General features: G+C 43.4%; 1 protein-coding gene across 1 annotated transcript in view; it reads left to right on the forward strand.

Annotated features, from left to right (window-relative positions):
* The window catches only part of PCP4 (Purkinje cell protein 4), a 138,445-nt gene extending 122,631 nt beyond the window's left edge, over positions 1 to 15,814 (forward strand). The window contains exon 3 of the mRNA XM_088456950.1: positions 15,448 to 15,814. Within this exon, the coding sequence (XP_088313076.1) occupies positions 15,448 to 15,575 (128 nt within the window). The 3' untranslated portion in view covers positions 15,576 to 15,814. The remainder of the gene's footprint in view (positions 1 to 15,447) is intronic.
* The last annotated feature ends 606 nt before the right edge of the window (positions 15,815 to 16,420 follow it).

Genomic DNA, 16,420 nt, shown 5'->3' on the forward strand with positions numbered 1-16,420 from the left:
AACCTATGTGCTTGTCTAACGTAGGAGATTGTGAGATTGTGTAACTATGTGCTTGTCTAACGTAGGAGATTGTGTAACTATCTGCTTGTCTAATGTAGGAGATTGTGAGATTGTGTAACTATGTGCTTGTCTGACATAGGAGATTGTTAGATTGTGCAACTATGTGCTTGTCTAACAGGAGATTGTGAGATTGTGTAACTATGTGCATGTCTAATGTAGAAGATTGTGAGATTGTGTAACTATGTACTTGTCTAACATAGGAGATTGTGAGATTGTGTAACTATGTGCTTGTCTAACATAGGAGATTGTGAGATTGTGTAACTATGTGCTTGTCTAACATAGGAGATTGTGAGATTGTGTAACTATGTGCTTGTCTAACGTAGGAGATTGTGAGATTGTGTAACTATGTGCTTGTCTAACGTAGGAGATTGTGAGATTGTGTAACTATGTGCTTGTCTAACATAGGAGATTGTGTAACTATGTGCTTGTCTAACATAGGAGATTGTGAGATTCTGTAACTATTTGCTTGTCTAACGTAGGAGATTGTGAGATTGTGTAACTATGTGCTTGTCTAACGTAGGAGATTGTGAGATTGTGTAACTATGTGCTTGTCTAACATAGGAGATTGTGAGATTCTGTAACTATTTGCTTGTCTAACATAGGAGATTGTGAGATTGTGTAACTATGTGCTTGTCTAACATAGGAGATTGTGAGATTGTGTAAGTATGTGCTTGTCTAACATAGGAGATTGTGAGATTCTGTAACTATTTGCTTGTCTAACATAGGAGATTGTGTAACTATGTGCTTGTCTAACATAGGAGATTGTGTAACTATGTGCTTGTCTAACATAGGAGATTGTGAGATTCTGTAACTATTTGCTTGTCTAACGTAGGAGATTGTGAGATTGTGTAACTATGTGCTTGTCTAACATAGGAGATTGTGAGATTGTGTAACTATGTGCTTGTCTAACATAGGAGATTGTGAGATTCTGTAACTATTTGCTTGTCTAACATAGGAGATTGTGAGATTGTGTAACTATGTGCTTGTCTAACGTAGGAGATTGTGAGATTGTGTAACTATGTGCTTGTCTAACATAGGAGATTGTGTAACTATGTGCTTGTCTAATGTAGGAGGCGGTAGAGTATAGAACATGTAAAGCAGCTGGCATAAACAAACTGTTGAGTAATTGATAAACGACCTAAGGGGAGATGTACCAAGCCTCGGTGAGAGATAAAGTGGTGAAGTTGCCCACAGCCACCAATCATTGTCCAACTATCATTTCATAGACTCTGCTAGATAAATGACAGTCAGAAGCTAATTGGTTTCTTTAGACAACTTTTCCACTTTATCTCCAAGGCTTGGCACATCTCCCCCTGTATCTTATATGTATGGGCTCTCCTGAGTATTTATTATCTACAGCAGGACGAAATGGCATACTGAACATGGCAGATATAGGAAGAAATGTATCAAACAGCCTAAAGAGTGGAGAAGTTGCCGATAGCAACCAATTTCTAGCTAGCATTTATCACGGGGGGGGTACGAAACTTAACGCATCTGTAGGCAGTGCTGCGCATGCGCTGGTTTTACAGATGTAACAGCGCATGCGCAGCACTGTTTCCAGATGCGATAAGGTAGTGTAGGCAGGGAAAAGTATCTATTTCCCGAAAAGCTGTCATCGCAAAAATGACAGCTTTTCGGAATAGATACTTATGGAGAGGTGGAATGATGAATTCCACCTATAATTAGCTAGAACTCCATGAGAGTTCTAAAGCTAATTATCTCCAGAGAATTTTAATGTTTAATGAATAGGCCCCTTAGCGAGAGTGACTTCAACAGTGAATTTATCTGGTTACCATCTTCTGGGGTTAGGATAGGTCGTTTCTCTGTGAGGCTAACCGGGCAATGGTCAGGCACGTGTCTTCTTCTGGAACAACACTATCAGGATGTACGAAAGGTTGGACTCGGTGGAGCGGGGGATTTCTTTTCTCAGCCTTGCTATTTATGTAACTGCTGTACTTTGGAAGCAGCTCATGCTGAATATTCCATTTCCCTTCATGTGAAAGACATGCAGCATATTCATATTCATCCCCTTCACTGCAGTAATGGCCTCAATTCCCTCAGCAGTTTGCAAGGAAAAAGCTTCTTCATTTTAGCCTAAAACTTGTAAAACCTTCTCCTGCCTGGAACATAAATCTGAGTCCTTCTTTCAGCCGCTGATTTGAGTTGTGGAGCAGGTGAGACTCGCGCCGAATTTAACAAAGCCTTTCAGAAAAGCTTTTCACCATCACCCTCGGGGGAGGAAAGATTGAACGTTTATATTTCCTTGTGCTGTCATTGTTCATTTCCACTTCGGTTGGAGAAGAGTAAACTGAATAATCTGCTGGAAGCTGGTTTGTAACTAATAACCCTGGGATGGAATTCGTCAGACGCAGGCTCGCTAGATCTTATGGAAAAGTTGTCCTAGGGGCAGAGGTATCGAGGCAATTTGCATGAAACTTTTGCATACATGGCACTGTTTTCACTGGTTTTCATGCTAATTTATTTTTAATGATATTATGTATTAAACTGTTAACGCATTAGATATCAACCATAAAAAATGTCACACTGTAAAATACTGGCAAACATTGCCGTATTTTCTTTTTCAAAGTGATACTTTTCGAATGTATCAAGCACAGAAAAAGATTTTTCATTTTCGATTTTGGTTGTTTTAGTTTCCCCATCCCTCCCCTGAATAAATATAAATATATATATATATATATATATATATATATATCTCTCATCTAAGCTTCACACTGACCTCACTAGTTACTTCACTACCCACTACAGGGTTGGGCCACCTGTGGAGCTGATTGGTAGGTACTTTATCTTGCTCCAAGGCTTAGTACATCTCCCCCTAAGTAGTTTATTTATATATATATATATATATATATATATATATATATACACCGATGCTCTAGTAGCGATAAATCGCCCGTCTCGGAGCATCTAGTCCCGGGTGACTGGGCTGCACTGAACGTTTTTCTCTCTCAATTAGGGGAATTCAATTAGGTGAGAGTTTTCAAAAGGCGTAAAACTCTCACACCTCGCCTTATACAGTAATTTGCTCACTTTGCCTTCATGCGCGCACCAGAGATACGCACAATTCAATTAGAAATGCGAATTCTCAATACTCACAGTGAGAGTGTACGAATTTTGTCCAAAAAGTGAACAGTGAAAATAGCAAGAAAAAGCGAGGAGACCTTCCTGGATCCCAAAAAATTTAAAACTTAGCAGAATCCTGTAGAAGACTGTTAACAGCCATAAGGAGAGTACTGTACGCTTTTAAAAGGTGTCAAATGGCTGATTTGGGCATTTTTAAAAAAAAAGCAAAATAAATGTAAAAAGCTGCAGAAATTTGTTTCATTGCAAAATAATTAAATGGAAAATGCAAAAAAAAGGAGAAAAAAAGATGCTTTCGGGGTAATTTGAGGCAAATTTATAAAATGTAAAAGAAAGGATTATTATAATTTTATTTGAAATAAATACTTTCATTAAATTTAGGGTGCATAATTGAGCTAAAAAAGCTTATTTGGGGTTAATTTGAGGTAATTTTTTTCATCCCAAAAATGACATGTAATTATTGGCCCAATTAAGCTAATTGAAAAATTCCAAATGCCTAATTAGTCATTAGGGGGGTGTCCAATGGGTTCCTTAAAATACAAAGTTTCCGCACCTTTACACCTGCTCTGGGGGGTGCGAACAGAAACAGGCGAATTTTCTCTGGAAAAGTCATGCGAGTTTGGAATTGAATTGCTAAAGTAATTTGCATGGCGGATTAGCAATGATTTCACCTTGCGGGACCAAACTCTCACCTAATTAAATTTACCCCAAAATGTGCATCTTATTCGCGTAAATACGGGTGACAGAACTACATTGCTAAATGACACTGATCAAGTTGATGTGCGACATTTGTACACCTGTGTGCTACTGAGTCTGAATTTGCATACGAAGTGCTACAATATAGCGGCCGCTGCTTTTTCTCACGCCAAGTTCCGCTGTGCTTCATCTGCAACTGCATCGGAACCTTTAAACCTACTGTAATTCCTGTGTGGTTAAAGTCGCAGCCCAGCGTCTCTAATATACTGTGAGTGGTGTTTCACTGTGTCTGCGATGCGAGTAAGATGCAAAATGTAAAGAAAAAGACAGAATGCTACACCTCCCGGAGCTGCTCAGTAGTACCGGGTATCTTGCACTGCATGGCATATTGAAGCTAGGTGTATGAGAACCAGGGCCGTAACTAGGGTGGTGCGACCCGTGCCATGGCACAGGGCACCGCAGGGCATGGGGCTCTGTTTGTTCCTATCAATGTTCCTGTTTATTATTATCATTCTGACTTGTAACTTCCTCTTATTTTATCCCCAGCATATCATGTTTTGTGGCAGCACAGATGGTGTAATGGTTAGCATTACTGCCTCACAGCACTGAGGTTGCAGTTTTGATTCCCACTATGGCCCTAACTGTGTGGAGTTTGTATATTCTCCCTGTGCTTGCGTGGGTTTCCTCCGGGCACTCTGGTTTCCTCCCACACTCCAAAAATATACAGGTAGATTAATTGGCTGTCAACAAAATTAAGCCTGTGAGCATGTGGTGGTGAATATAGAGTGTAAGCTCCACTGGGGCAGGGACTGATGTGAATGGCTAAATATTCTGTGTAAAGTGCTGTGGAATATGTGTGCGCTATATAAATAACTGGTAATAATAATAATAATAAATGTCTTCCCTGGCCCTTCCCCATGAGGCCATGACCCGTTTTCAAGTGCACTATATTATGTCTGTATCTCAAAAATGGGGGTGGGGGGCGCCAAAGCTCTTTCTGGCACAGGGCACCAAAAAGTCTAGTTACGGCTCTGATGAGAACTAGAGATGTTCGCGGACCCCCGTGTTTTGGTTTTGATTCTAATAATCACTGTCGTGTTTTGGTTTGGTTTTGGATTTCTTAAAAACAATTCATAAAAACAGCTAAAATCATGTAATTTGGACCTGTATTTGTTACTATAGTATTATTAACACCAATAACATTCATTTCCAGTCAATTTCGACTGATTTTGGCACCTGAAATCAGGAAGGAGGGACTTATATGCAATGAAAAACACGCAAGATCCGATTCTTAGATCCGAGACCCGACTTGCAGGAAGACCCAAGTTCTAATTGAAACCCCCAAAGTGACCCGGCCTGGACTTGAAACTCTAAATTTTGGGGGTGTTCGGTTTTCAGTAGCTCCTCTCTAATGAGAACACCTCTGTACTTATCATTGATGGGCAGCAGACAGTGGTGCTGTAATTACCATTCTGTATCATTGAGTATCACAGTCATACATAGGGCAGGAAGTATCAATAATTACAAATATATTAAGATATATCCTGCCCACAACATGGTCAGATGGGCGTAGGATATAACACTACTCTCCTGCCCACTACCGCTGGCCGCTATATAGCAGAGCAGTGGCACATCAGGCAGGGAGAGGGGACAGAGTAGCCTCCCCGGACCCTCCCCAGCTGGGCCACGATAATCTGCTTACTGGCATTTTTTATCACAGGTTTGTAGAATGACTTACAGTATCTGACAGGACAGCTCTTCATGTATAGAGAGATGCAGACATGCACATGGCATCAATTCACTGCTTACTCTGCTAAGCCTCCCAACCCCACTGGTGGGACAGTGGCAGAAAAGCAAGGCTGTCCATCAAAATCGGGACAGTTGGGAGGTATGGCATAGAGTGGTGACTCAGCAAGGGAAAATCGGGACAGGTGGGAGGTATGGCATAGAGTGGTGACTCAGCAAGGGAAAATCGGGACAGTTGGGAGGTATGGCATAGAGTGGTGACTCAGCAAGGGAAAATCGGGACAGTTGGGAGGTATGGCATAGAGTGGTGACTCAGCAATGGAAAATCGGGACAGTTGGGAGGTATGGCATAGAGTGGTGACTCAGCAAGGGAAAATCGGGACAGTTGGTAGCTATGGCATAGAGTGGTGACTCAGCAAGGGAAAATTGGGACAGTTGGGAGGTATGGCATAGAGTGGTGACTCAGCAAGGGAAAATCGGGACAGTTGGTAGCTATGGCATAGAGTGGTGACTCAGCAAGGGAAAATTGGGACAGTTGGGAGGTATGGCATAGAATGGTGACTCAGCAAGGGAAAATCGGGACAGTTTGGAGGTATGGCATAAAGTGGTGACTCAGCAAGGGAAAATCGGGACAGTTGGGAGGTATGGTATAGAGTGGTGACTCAGCAAGGGAATCCTAAGTTAAAGGAAAATAAGGCCATCCAGAGATGACGTTGCTATGTGGGGAAAGGCTTTGCTTGATGAATCGCCTACTTCCAGTGTACATAGAGGTCTATGGGGATGGCAGTTAGTGATGGTAAATAGGTTAAGACCAGAGAAATCTCCAATTTGTCCCCCATTATGGCTGATTGCATTTGCAGGAGAATATACAGTATACAAGAGATGAGCAGTTCGGATTTCTTGGATTCTGAACACACCCGGACATAGGGAATCAGAGTAGATCGGAGCGGCGGCTCGGGTCTTCCCACCTCTTGGATTCCTTTTCGAGGCATAACGTCATCCAAGCGGCATCGGATTCTCACGGGTATTGGATTCCATATAAGGCACCGCAGACGGGACTCCGCGCCATTTCCTTATTAAGCACACTGCTGTATGCTGCACTTAATACTGCTGTGTAAGCTGTGCTGTTGTGTATAGCTATATATAGGGGGTGCTGTATTCCCATGTATAGGCTGTGCTGCTTAGTTAATGTGTATATAGGGGGGTGCACGCTGCTGTGCTGTATGGGCCGTGCTGTTGTGTATAGCTATATATAGGGGGTGCTGTATTCTAGTGTATAGGCTGTGCTGCTTAGTTAATGTGTATAAAGGGGGTGCACGCTGCTGTGCTATATAGGAGACTCCAGACTCACCAGTCATAAGTGGCTGTGCTGCTTAGTCAATTTGCAGTGTATAGGGGGTGCACGCTGTTGTATGCTGTGCTGTACTCTGCTGTATTGGCTGTGCTGTGTCCATCAGTAAGACATTCATGTGCATCGCATATATAGGTCCTGTGACTCCACTCCATGCTGTTTGAATAGAGCTGCGTCTGCGACATAAAAAAATTAAATTAAATAATTGTATTGTTTGTACTGTTTGGTGCACTTTATTTTGTTCACATGCATATATAAGCCCTGTGGCGCCAGCCCACGCAGAAATACAGCTGCGTCATTTAAAAAAATTGTATTGTTTGTACTGTTTGGTGCGCTTTGCTATGTATCATTTATGAGTGGTGGTTCTGCAAATGTCAGTGAGTCATCTTCCTCTGCCTCTCATGACGATGAAAGACCTTATCTCTCAGAGTGTAGAAGAGGTGTAAAAAAAAATTAAAAGCACTAAGGCAGTAGAAGAAACTGTGCATTCAGAAACAGAAATGTCACAAATCCCTGAGGAGAGTCTAAGTGTGTCCACGAGTATATCATGTGTGAGCCTGACCTTTCTGATACTGTTCTACTCGCAGAGAAGCCACTTTCCACCATTTCTGCTCCCTCTGCAAATGTGAGGAGGAACAGCACAAATATAGCTGATGACATAGAAATTGAGGATGCCACCGAGGAAATGAGGGAGGATGAGGAGGATATTTGTAGAGCTGACGCCGTTGCTAATGAGGATGTTGAGGATGAGGATGATGTTTGTGTAAGTCAGGCACCAGTGGAAGCAGCTCTTGGCCATGATAAGAGGAAGGCCATTGTCATGCCTGGGCATAGGACCAACAAATGCACCTCTTATGTGTGAAATTATTTTTACCTAAATCCTGACAAAAATTGTCAAGCCATCTGTAGCATTTGTAAAACCACGATAAGTAGAGGTAGGGAAATTAACCATCTAGGAACCTCCTCCCTGTAATTTGCAGCAAACTCATGAAAACAGAAACTGGTGCTTAAAAAATAGCAACAAGCAGTCCAGCATCCGCTAGCCCCCTTCTCTCAAGTTCAACTAGATCCCAGCATCTGCAATCTCTACCGCCAACACCTTCATCCTCAATATCCACATTAATAATCGGAGGTAGTCCTGCATCAAACCTTGTTAAGGCTATGTATCTCCTTCCCTATCCAGGATTTCTTAGAAGAATCCTTCAATGCTAGGCCGGCTGCTGCTGCTGCTAGATCTTCATCCCAGAAGGGGACCAAGAAGACTAGTTTCAAACAACAATTGACTGTGAAACAATCCTTTGCAAGGGGAAGCAAGTATGACAGCTCTCACCCAGTCGTAAAATTGAATATAATAACACAATATTGTGAGCTGTGAGGTGGTCAAACTTGACTGAAAATTAGTGGAAATTTATGTTATTGAGGTTAATAATACTCTAGGAACAATAACGGCTAAAATTATGTGATTTTAGCTTTTCTTGTCAATTTTTGAAAAAAATTCAACAAAACCAGTCACGGCGGTTTTGCAAAACCAGCTGACGAATTAGAACCAAAACCAGCAAAAAATGGTCCGGCGCACATATCTAAAATATACACCCCTGATTTCTTATAACTTTAATAAAATCTTGTAGATGGGAATGTGAATCATTGGTGCCAGATACTTCTTAGGGAACAAGTGAGAAATAGGATGTGGGCCAGGAACTCTTTTTTTTTTTTTAATTATTAAGGATTTCTCCAAAGGGGCATCCCAGAATATGTGGGGAAAAAATAGTGTGTACTGTAATGTACTGTAATGGTATTCTCGTGTAACGCTATTGTCACGCCTTTCTCCCCCACATTATTCTGTGTAATGGACAGCCGGCAAGGACCAGCGATGCGTGTGCACGCTGGTTCCTTGCCGTTCCCGACTGTCTACTGAACATGCCCGTCAACCTGACGACGCTCATCGGGTTCGGCATGTTCAGGGATAGGAGGTCGGGCTCCTTCACTGAATGACATTCAGTGAACGCCGTTCAGTAGGGTGCCCGCACCTCTGCGACCTGAAGGTCTGAACGCTTGACATTCAGACTTTCAGGTCGCCTAATGGATAGGCACCTTATGTTCATGCACGCTCCTGGAGAAGGCCAGAGGGGAAGATCAGCCCCGGCCTCCTTCCAATAGGACGGAACTGGGCTCCAGGAGATAATGCCAGCAGTTCCCACAATCAAACCGAAAGTTTTTGGAGCTTAATGAATTTAGGCCTACAAGCTAGTGTATGCGGATGGTGTGCCACATTGGGACTGTGTTGTGTACAGGATAGGTTAGTAATATTGCAGCAGTGCTGAATGTGCCATTACTAAGTAAAAACATGTGGAAACTACTGTTTCCACATGTATAATGGTCCTATTCAGCTTGATGATTAGACCCCCTAGCACAGCAATGTTTATCCCACAACCTTGTTACCGTGTTACATGCCTGGACAGTAGAAGCATATTCTGCAGCATCATGTAATGAGATGAGGTTCTGATCAAAGTGGCTTATGAAGATTGTGGTGTCGAACACATCTCTTTATGAAATGTATTTCATATACCCAACATGTTTTCTATTTGCTACTACAGTGATGATCTACTGAAGTGTGGATCTCATTGTGAAATTATTGGGTGGTCTAGACTGAATGTAGATACCACACTGCTAAATGCAGATACCACACTACTGAATGCAGATACCACACTGCTGAATGTAGATACTACACTGCTGAATGTAGATACTACACTGCTGAATGCAGATACCACACTGCTGAATGCAGATACTACACTGCTGAATGTAGATACTACACTGCTGAATGTAGATACCACACTGCTGAATGTAGATACTACCCTGCTGAATGCAGATACTACCCTGCTGAATGCAGATACTACCCTGCTGAATGCAGATACTACCCTGCTGAATGCAGATACCACACTGCTGAATGCAGATACCTACCACACTGCTGAATGCAGATACCTACCACACTACTGAATGCACATACCACACTGCTGAATGCAGATACTACACTGCTGAATGTAGTCAGTCCTGCACTTACAGGTGCTGGCGTCCCTGTCACCTCTTCTTTACAATGTCATAATGTCATGTGCTTAGGGGGTGTGTTCGGTACAGGGCGCTTTGGAGCCTTGTTACTACACTGGTTGTCACCCTGCCTTATACATAGACTAGAAATCCCTTATGGTATAATACAGTACAGAATAGCATTCTGTGGAATGACGAAGTTTATAGCTCAAAAATTGTTTTGGGGACCTTTGCACCTCTATGAAACTGACTGTTCTCTTGTAAAACTCTAATGATTTGGAATTTTGCAGCTATATTGCTGGTCTCTATTGTGTAATACTATCCTGCAATTGTGTTTTCATATCTGTTCAGTCTCCAGTCCTCTTTCACTGCACTCTGGGGACACTTCAGTATCCCAATCCCACTGGAGCGCATAGGCTGCCAAACACTGCTTGGTTTACAGACCACAGATCTACACCACCCTGCCTCAGACTTATCTAATAAAAAAAGACTTTGGCCCTCATTCAGAGGCGGTCGCAAGAAGCGTCCGCTCGTTCTGAATGAGGGCGGCCGCATGTATTTTTTAGTTCGGCCTTCTGGTCACTAGCTAAGCTGTGGGTTACCACCCACAGCTTTAGCGACTGACCAGGTTGATGGTCGCGATGGTCAAGACCATCGCGAACATCAGGGCTTGTGACGAAACCCTAAGGTTGGGTCTCGGCAACCGCATGCCCCAGGGAACTTCCTGCTCTGATCGAGCAGGAAGCTCCTCACTGACATCACTGCTGATGTCAGTGCGGCCGCCCACAAAACGGCAGGCGTTCCTTAAGGAACGCCTCCATTTGTGTAGCCACCCCCCGCCCCGCCTACAATACGGGGCGAGCTGTTGGTCAACATCGACAGCCATCCCTTTTGTAGTGAGCTCCGTAATGAGAGAATTTCTCTCTGGCTCCGGGGCTTGTGCGGGTGCGGCGGGTCTGAATGAGGGCCATTGTTTGTAAAAGCCAAGACTGACACCTTGGTACTGTATATTTTCTAATTTTAAAAACACTCAGTTCCACCTGCAGCTAGCAAGACACATTCCTGCCTCATACTTGCCTACACTCCCGGAACAGCCGGCAGGCTCCCAAAAATTGGGTGCAATAGTAACCTGTGGCGAGCAAAGTGAGCCCACGTGGGTACAAATGACTACTATTGGTGGCCAGATGAGTCACTTGAGACAAAATAACAGCACTGCTATGGGAATGGAACCGCACTTCCGCACTCTGACGTCACGTCCAGGTCCTTAAGCTGAGGGGGAAATAGGACCAAACCTTACCTACATCTGTATAGATTTGCACAAAGCCAAAAAACAACAACTGGAAATCACTGTGCTGGTGTTTTATTATTAGGTGTGATATATGATCAAATATTAGTTTATGTTAACACATAATAATTAGCATTTAATAGCAATTACTCTTCTGGAAATCTAGAAATGTACAGGCACGGAGCAGGTTACCAGGAGCATCACATCATTTATCTTGATCACAAAAACTACAAAGGGTATATAATCTAGTCAGCTAAATAAGCATATGTACAGGACGACCGTGGGCTGTGCGCTACTGTACGTAAATAACTGGTAATAATAAATAGTCAGTAATTAGCAGAATCGAGTCTGCAGTAGTTGCTGGCACAATTTTTACATAGGTTTATGTCCATAGGTTTGTTATAGTGCGGTTAGTGTAGTGTCTTTTTGAAACCGCAGCTGTTAGTGATACTACTATTAGGGGGTGATTCAGTTGGGCGCTAGGTTTAGCGAGGTAAAAAACCTTGCGTCCCTCTCATCCAATTTTAGATTCATGCGGGTATGCACGCTCCCGATACCCGCTGTATCCAATGAATAAAAAAGTGGCAGCTCCGAAACCCCCGCGGCGCATAAGTAAAAAAAAAAAAGATACTCACCTGTCCGGGGGTCTCAGGTAATCTCCGTGGCTACCGGTGGCCTCCCCTCCATATTGTTACTTGGGAGGGGGCTGCTGGGAGGAGCAAGGGCTGCTGGGAGGTGTAGTTATCGCAGCGCCGGTTTAATTAGTCCCCAAGGGGGGGTGCCGCCAGGGTCCTAGAGCAAGTCCCGCTGATTTTTCCTAAAATTACCAAGTTTAGGAAAAATCTGAATTGCTTTGGAGGTGCGAGAAAAAAAAAACTCCCGGCACTAAAAAAATATGAAAAACCCCCGCACGCGATTAAATAGCAAAATTCCCGCACCTGCAGGAAAAACACAGCAGGTGCAGGATTTTTGCTATTCTCACACCTAATTGAATATGCTCCTTAGAATCATCTTATTAGTTCCTTTCAAAACCTCAGTAATGATATTGGGTTCCTTTCAGCATTCAGCCATTAAAGCGATAGTAGTTTGGCAGCTAAGTCCGTGCATCACCCCTCTGTGTCATTGGTTCCGCTAGGTGGGGTGGACAAGAAATATTTGCACATATACTGTGTATATATATATACATATATATATATTAAGGATGAATGGCGGCACTCGCGGGTCTTGCAAAGATAAGAATACACTGACACCTGTGTCAATCCTGTTCGATGTTTCAGTCAGAATCATACATGCCTACCCTCCCGGTTTTCGCGGGAGGCTCCCGATTTTTCCGGTAACCCCCCGCACCCCCGGAAGTGTGGGCATTTCTCCCGCATTCTAGTGGGCAGAATGAGGAGAATACCCGCGGCGATCGCGGGTCTCCGTGAAGGGGGCGGGGCTTAAACCGTGATTCTGCATGAATCACAGCATTTGGCTCCGCCCCCTATGTAAATTGTACCCAATCGCGGCAATTTTACCGTGAGGGGCGGGGCTTAATGACGCAAATCATCAAGCCCCGCCCCCGTCGGCCCCCTGCTGCTTGTCTTACCCGGGCTTCTCCCGGGAAGAGAGTATTAAAGGTAGGTAACTATGGTCAGAATAGACTTTTATCAAGAACATAGGTAAAACACAAAACATACATACCTATATACCGTGATGTCTAATGTGATAGGTGCTTCCTCCGTCTGCAATCCACCGGGTGCCCCGAGTCTGACGTCATCCGCATGCGTACCCACTGTCGTCTGGCACCAGCGCAGCGACGTCATCGTGTGGTGATGTCACGCGCTGTGCCAGAGGCAGAGGGCCGCATACAGCACAGTCAGGTCTAGCGCGCCAGTGGTGGGGAGGTAACATAACAAGTGCAGACAAACTGGAGACAAAAGTATATATAAAAGACACTGTTAATTATGAAAGTGCATATAATGATAAATGCAATATTGTGCAGACTAAAGATCAAAAGATAGAGATCTCTAATGGAAAATTATTGTGTTAAACAAAATATATTCAACATAATGTGATATATATCCACCAAAATCATGATCTCTGTAGAGAACATATAAACTCCACATCATAGTGTGAAATAAAAATGAAAATCAAAGTGTTGTGTGATGATCCAATATGACCAATACAGTCATATAGTGAGCTGTGGATGTGGACAGAAGGTGATGACACCAAAAAAAATCAATAATAGAAGTGTTTTAGCTGTATAGCAATAAAAACACGTACAGTAGTACATATGGTACATAAAAATGCACATACAAGGCTCTTGTGCAGATATATATAAAGTAAAAAAATGACTACTGTAAATCTCTGAATACACTTCTGAGGTTGAGAGAAATCAAAACTTTTTTATATGTTCTTGATAAAAGTCTATTCTGACTGAAACGTCGAACAGGATTGGCACAGGTGTCAGTGTATTCTTATCTGTGCAAGACCCGTGACTGCCGCCATTCATCCTTATTTGTGCATGTGCTGTTCCTTAGGGAACATTGTGGAGGGCACCAGGGCATTTCTAATGCTATATGTGGAGTGCCAGCCATTAAGCTTATTTATATATATATACATAATAAAAGCTAATAGTATTGTAAGAGCGGTACCATCATGTGACATACACTTACTAGCTGTGTCAGTATCCTGCAGAGAATTGAGAAGCGATAACAGTAATAACTGGTGGCTTTATTGGAGTTTGTACCCTGTTCTCAGAGTTCTATTGTACAATTGATGCTCAGTAAGACATACAGGACATGCTACTCTGCAGAGAGATACGCCTTTACATGACTCCTACTTTCCATACTAGAATACATACACATTAAACAAAACACGAATCACAAAAAGTTTTTTTTTTTACAGACAGCAAAAAAAGTTCTTTAACATTTAACCTCATTGGTTTCAAAATAAGCCAGTTTTATCTCTGACTGAGGCTAAAGGTGCGTACACACTACACGATATGCTCCCTGAGCGATATCGTGTAGTGTGTCCCCGGCAGGCTGTGCTCAATGTCGTTCATGACATTGAGTACAGCCGCTGAACGATATCATTAACGATATCGTTCAGCGCCGGGCTCTCTCCCCCATTCCCCAACATGCAGCAACCTGACGAAGTCGTCAGATTGTGCTGCATGTTCAGACGATGGACAATGTCGGAAACGACCAGCGGGAGTGCGCATCGCTGGTCGTTTCCAACATAAAAGTGCACGATTTGTGCACGATTACTGAGCGATTGCACGATTACGATGTCGTAATCCTGCAGTCGCTCAGTAATATCGCCCAGTGTGTACCCACCATTAGTTACAGTGATATCTGGGTAAAGTCTCCCTCCCACCCTCGACCTCTCTCAGCTTAAGTAATTGAACTGGATGAGTTTGAATGCTCTAAACTCCCGCTATTTGGCAACCAATCAGATTCTAGCTATTATTTATCTAGTACATTCTAAAAAATGACACCTTGAAGCTGATTGGTTGCTATGGAGAACACCTCCACATGTCCTCTTTAGGTGGTTTATAAATCTCCCTCACTCTGCCCTACAGTTCCTCAGCTCCCATGAAACCGGGGTGGATTCAAGTACAAAGAGGTCTGTGCAGGGTTGTTAGCAAGAAGCTGATAGGAGGACCAGTGGGCAGCACATCCAAGCAGTCAGTAATCCCTATCCCACTACAAGGCAGCTCAGCCAATCATCTTCCAGACAACAATCCTTCACAGAGCTGTTAGTATTTGACCTCTGAGAACCTAGAGGATCATGGGAAGCGAGACTCTGTTGGGGGCGAATGTCTCCCAGATAACAGGAGTCTCAGGCATTGTTACCATGTGGTCAACTAATGGGGCCCATATATCTAGCCTATATCTGGGCAATTCCCCGTTCTGCCAACATCGGGGTCGGGGGATCGGAGAAATTCAACATGTTCTAAATCTCGATTCCGACCCGAAAATGGTTGCGGATTTTTAACATGTTGACTTTCCCCGATTCCCCAACAGAACGACAATCAGCGTTTTCATTGCCGATGGGTGGATTGAAGGGGGAAAATTTATTTTTATTTTATTTTTTTCAAGTTTTTTTAAAAAAAAAAAGTCCATATAATTCTCCTGCCCTGCGCAGGCTGCGGATAACGCGTTGTCTTTCTTATCTCTTGCAGATGACCAGAAAAAGGTCGAGGAGGACTTCGATATCGACATGGACGCCCCAGAGACAGAGCGAGCCGCTGTAGCGATACAGTCTCAGTTCAGAAAATTCCAAAAGAAGAAGCAGGGTGCCGACGATTAGTAGTACCTACCTCTCACCACCAGGGGAATAATAAACTTTATCTTAAAAACAGAATAGAATGATTTATCAGGAAATTAGGAGTATCTAGGATGCATGTACAAAGGTTCTAACTATTTATAGTCTACTAGACATAAATCACTGAGCAATTCACTGCGATATGTTTCTCAAAACCAATCCGAACTGTAACCTTCTATTTTATGTGATATTATAATAAACAATGCGGAGATGATAAGTGGAAACTTTGCTCTGAGGCTTTTTTCTTCTGTAGACCAGCGTACAGGTAAACGTTCCCTGGCTCTTTACTACAAATGTGTATAACAAAAAAATTAGAGGAAATAGTGAATAGTGAAGAAACATAAGGTTCCCCCCTCCCGAAAAAGTAAACTACACACACTCTACCTTCTGACATTTGCTATATGTGGGCACGGTCATTACTCGTCAAGTCCCTATACACATGGATAGCTATGGGCAACCATTGGCGTCGCACATTGCGTAGAGGCCCCCCACCCTCTTCCCTCGTCTTCCTCCTGGCTAGCAGGGCGGATCGGCACCCTGCAGCCAGGATTGCTGCTTCAGCACCGTCAGAGTGTCCTACGGACACCCGGTCAACGCTGCACTTACCGGAGCAGCCAGTCATGCCCCTTCTGCGCGGACCGTCACAGAGCACAACCATGCCTGTTACGGCTCTTTGAGCCCATCGTACATATGATGCTTTTATGCACCAGACTCCCACCCCAACAGGAATCATGGGGCAGACTGCATTCTGACTATAGCACGTCTTTTAGTTCAGGCATGATAGTCTGCGGTACACATTTAAACCCAGCAGTGTACTTGTGACTTTGTGC

Source organism: Taudactylus pleione, unplaced genomic scaffold (assembly GCF_031769625.1).
Source record: "Taudactylus pleione unplaced genomic scaffold, aTauple2 ptg000729l, whole genome shotgun sequence".
Taxonomy (NCBI): domain Eukaryota; kingdom Metazoa; phylum Chordata; class Amphibia; order Anura; family Myobatrachidae; genus Taudactylus; species Taudactylus pleione.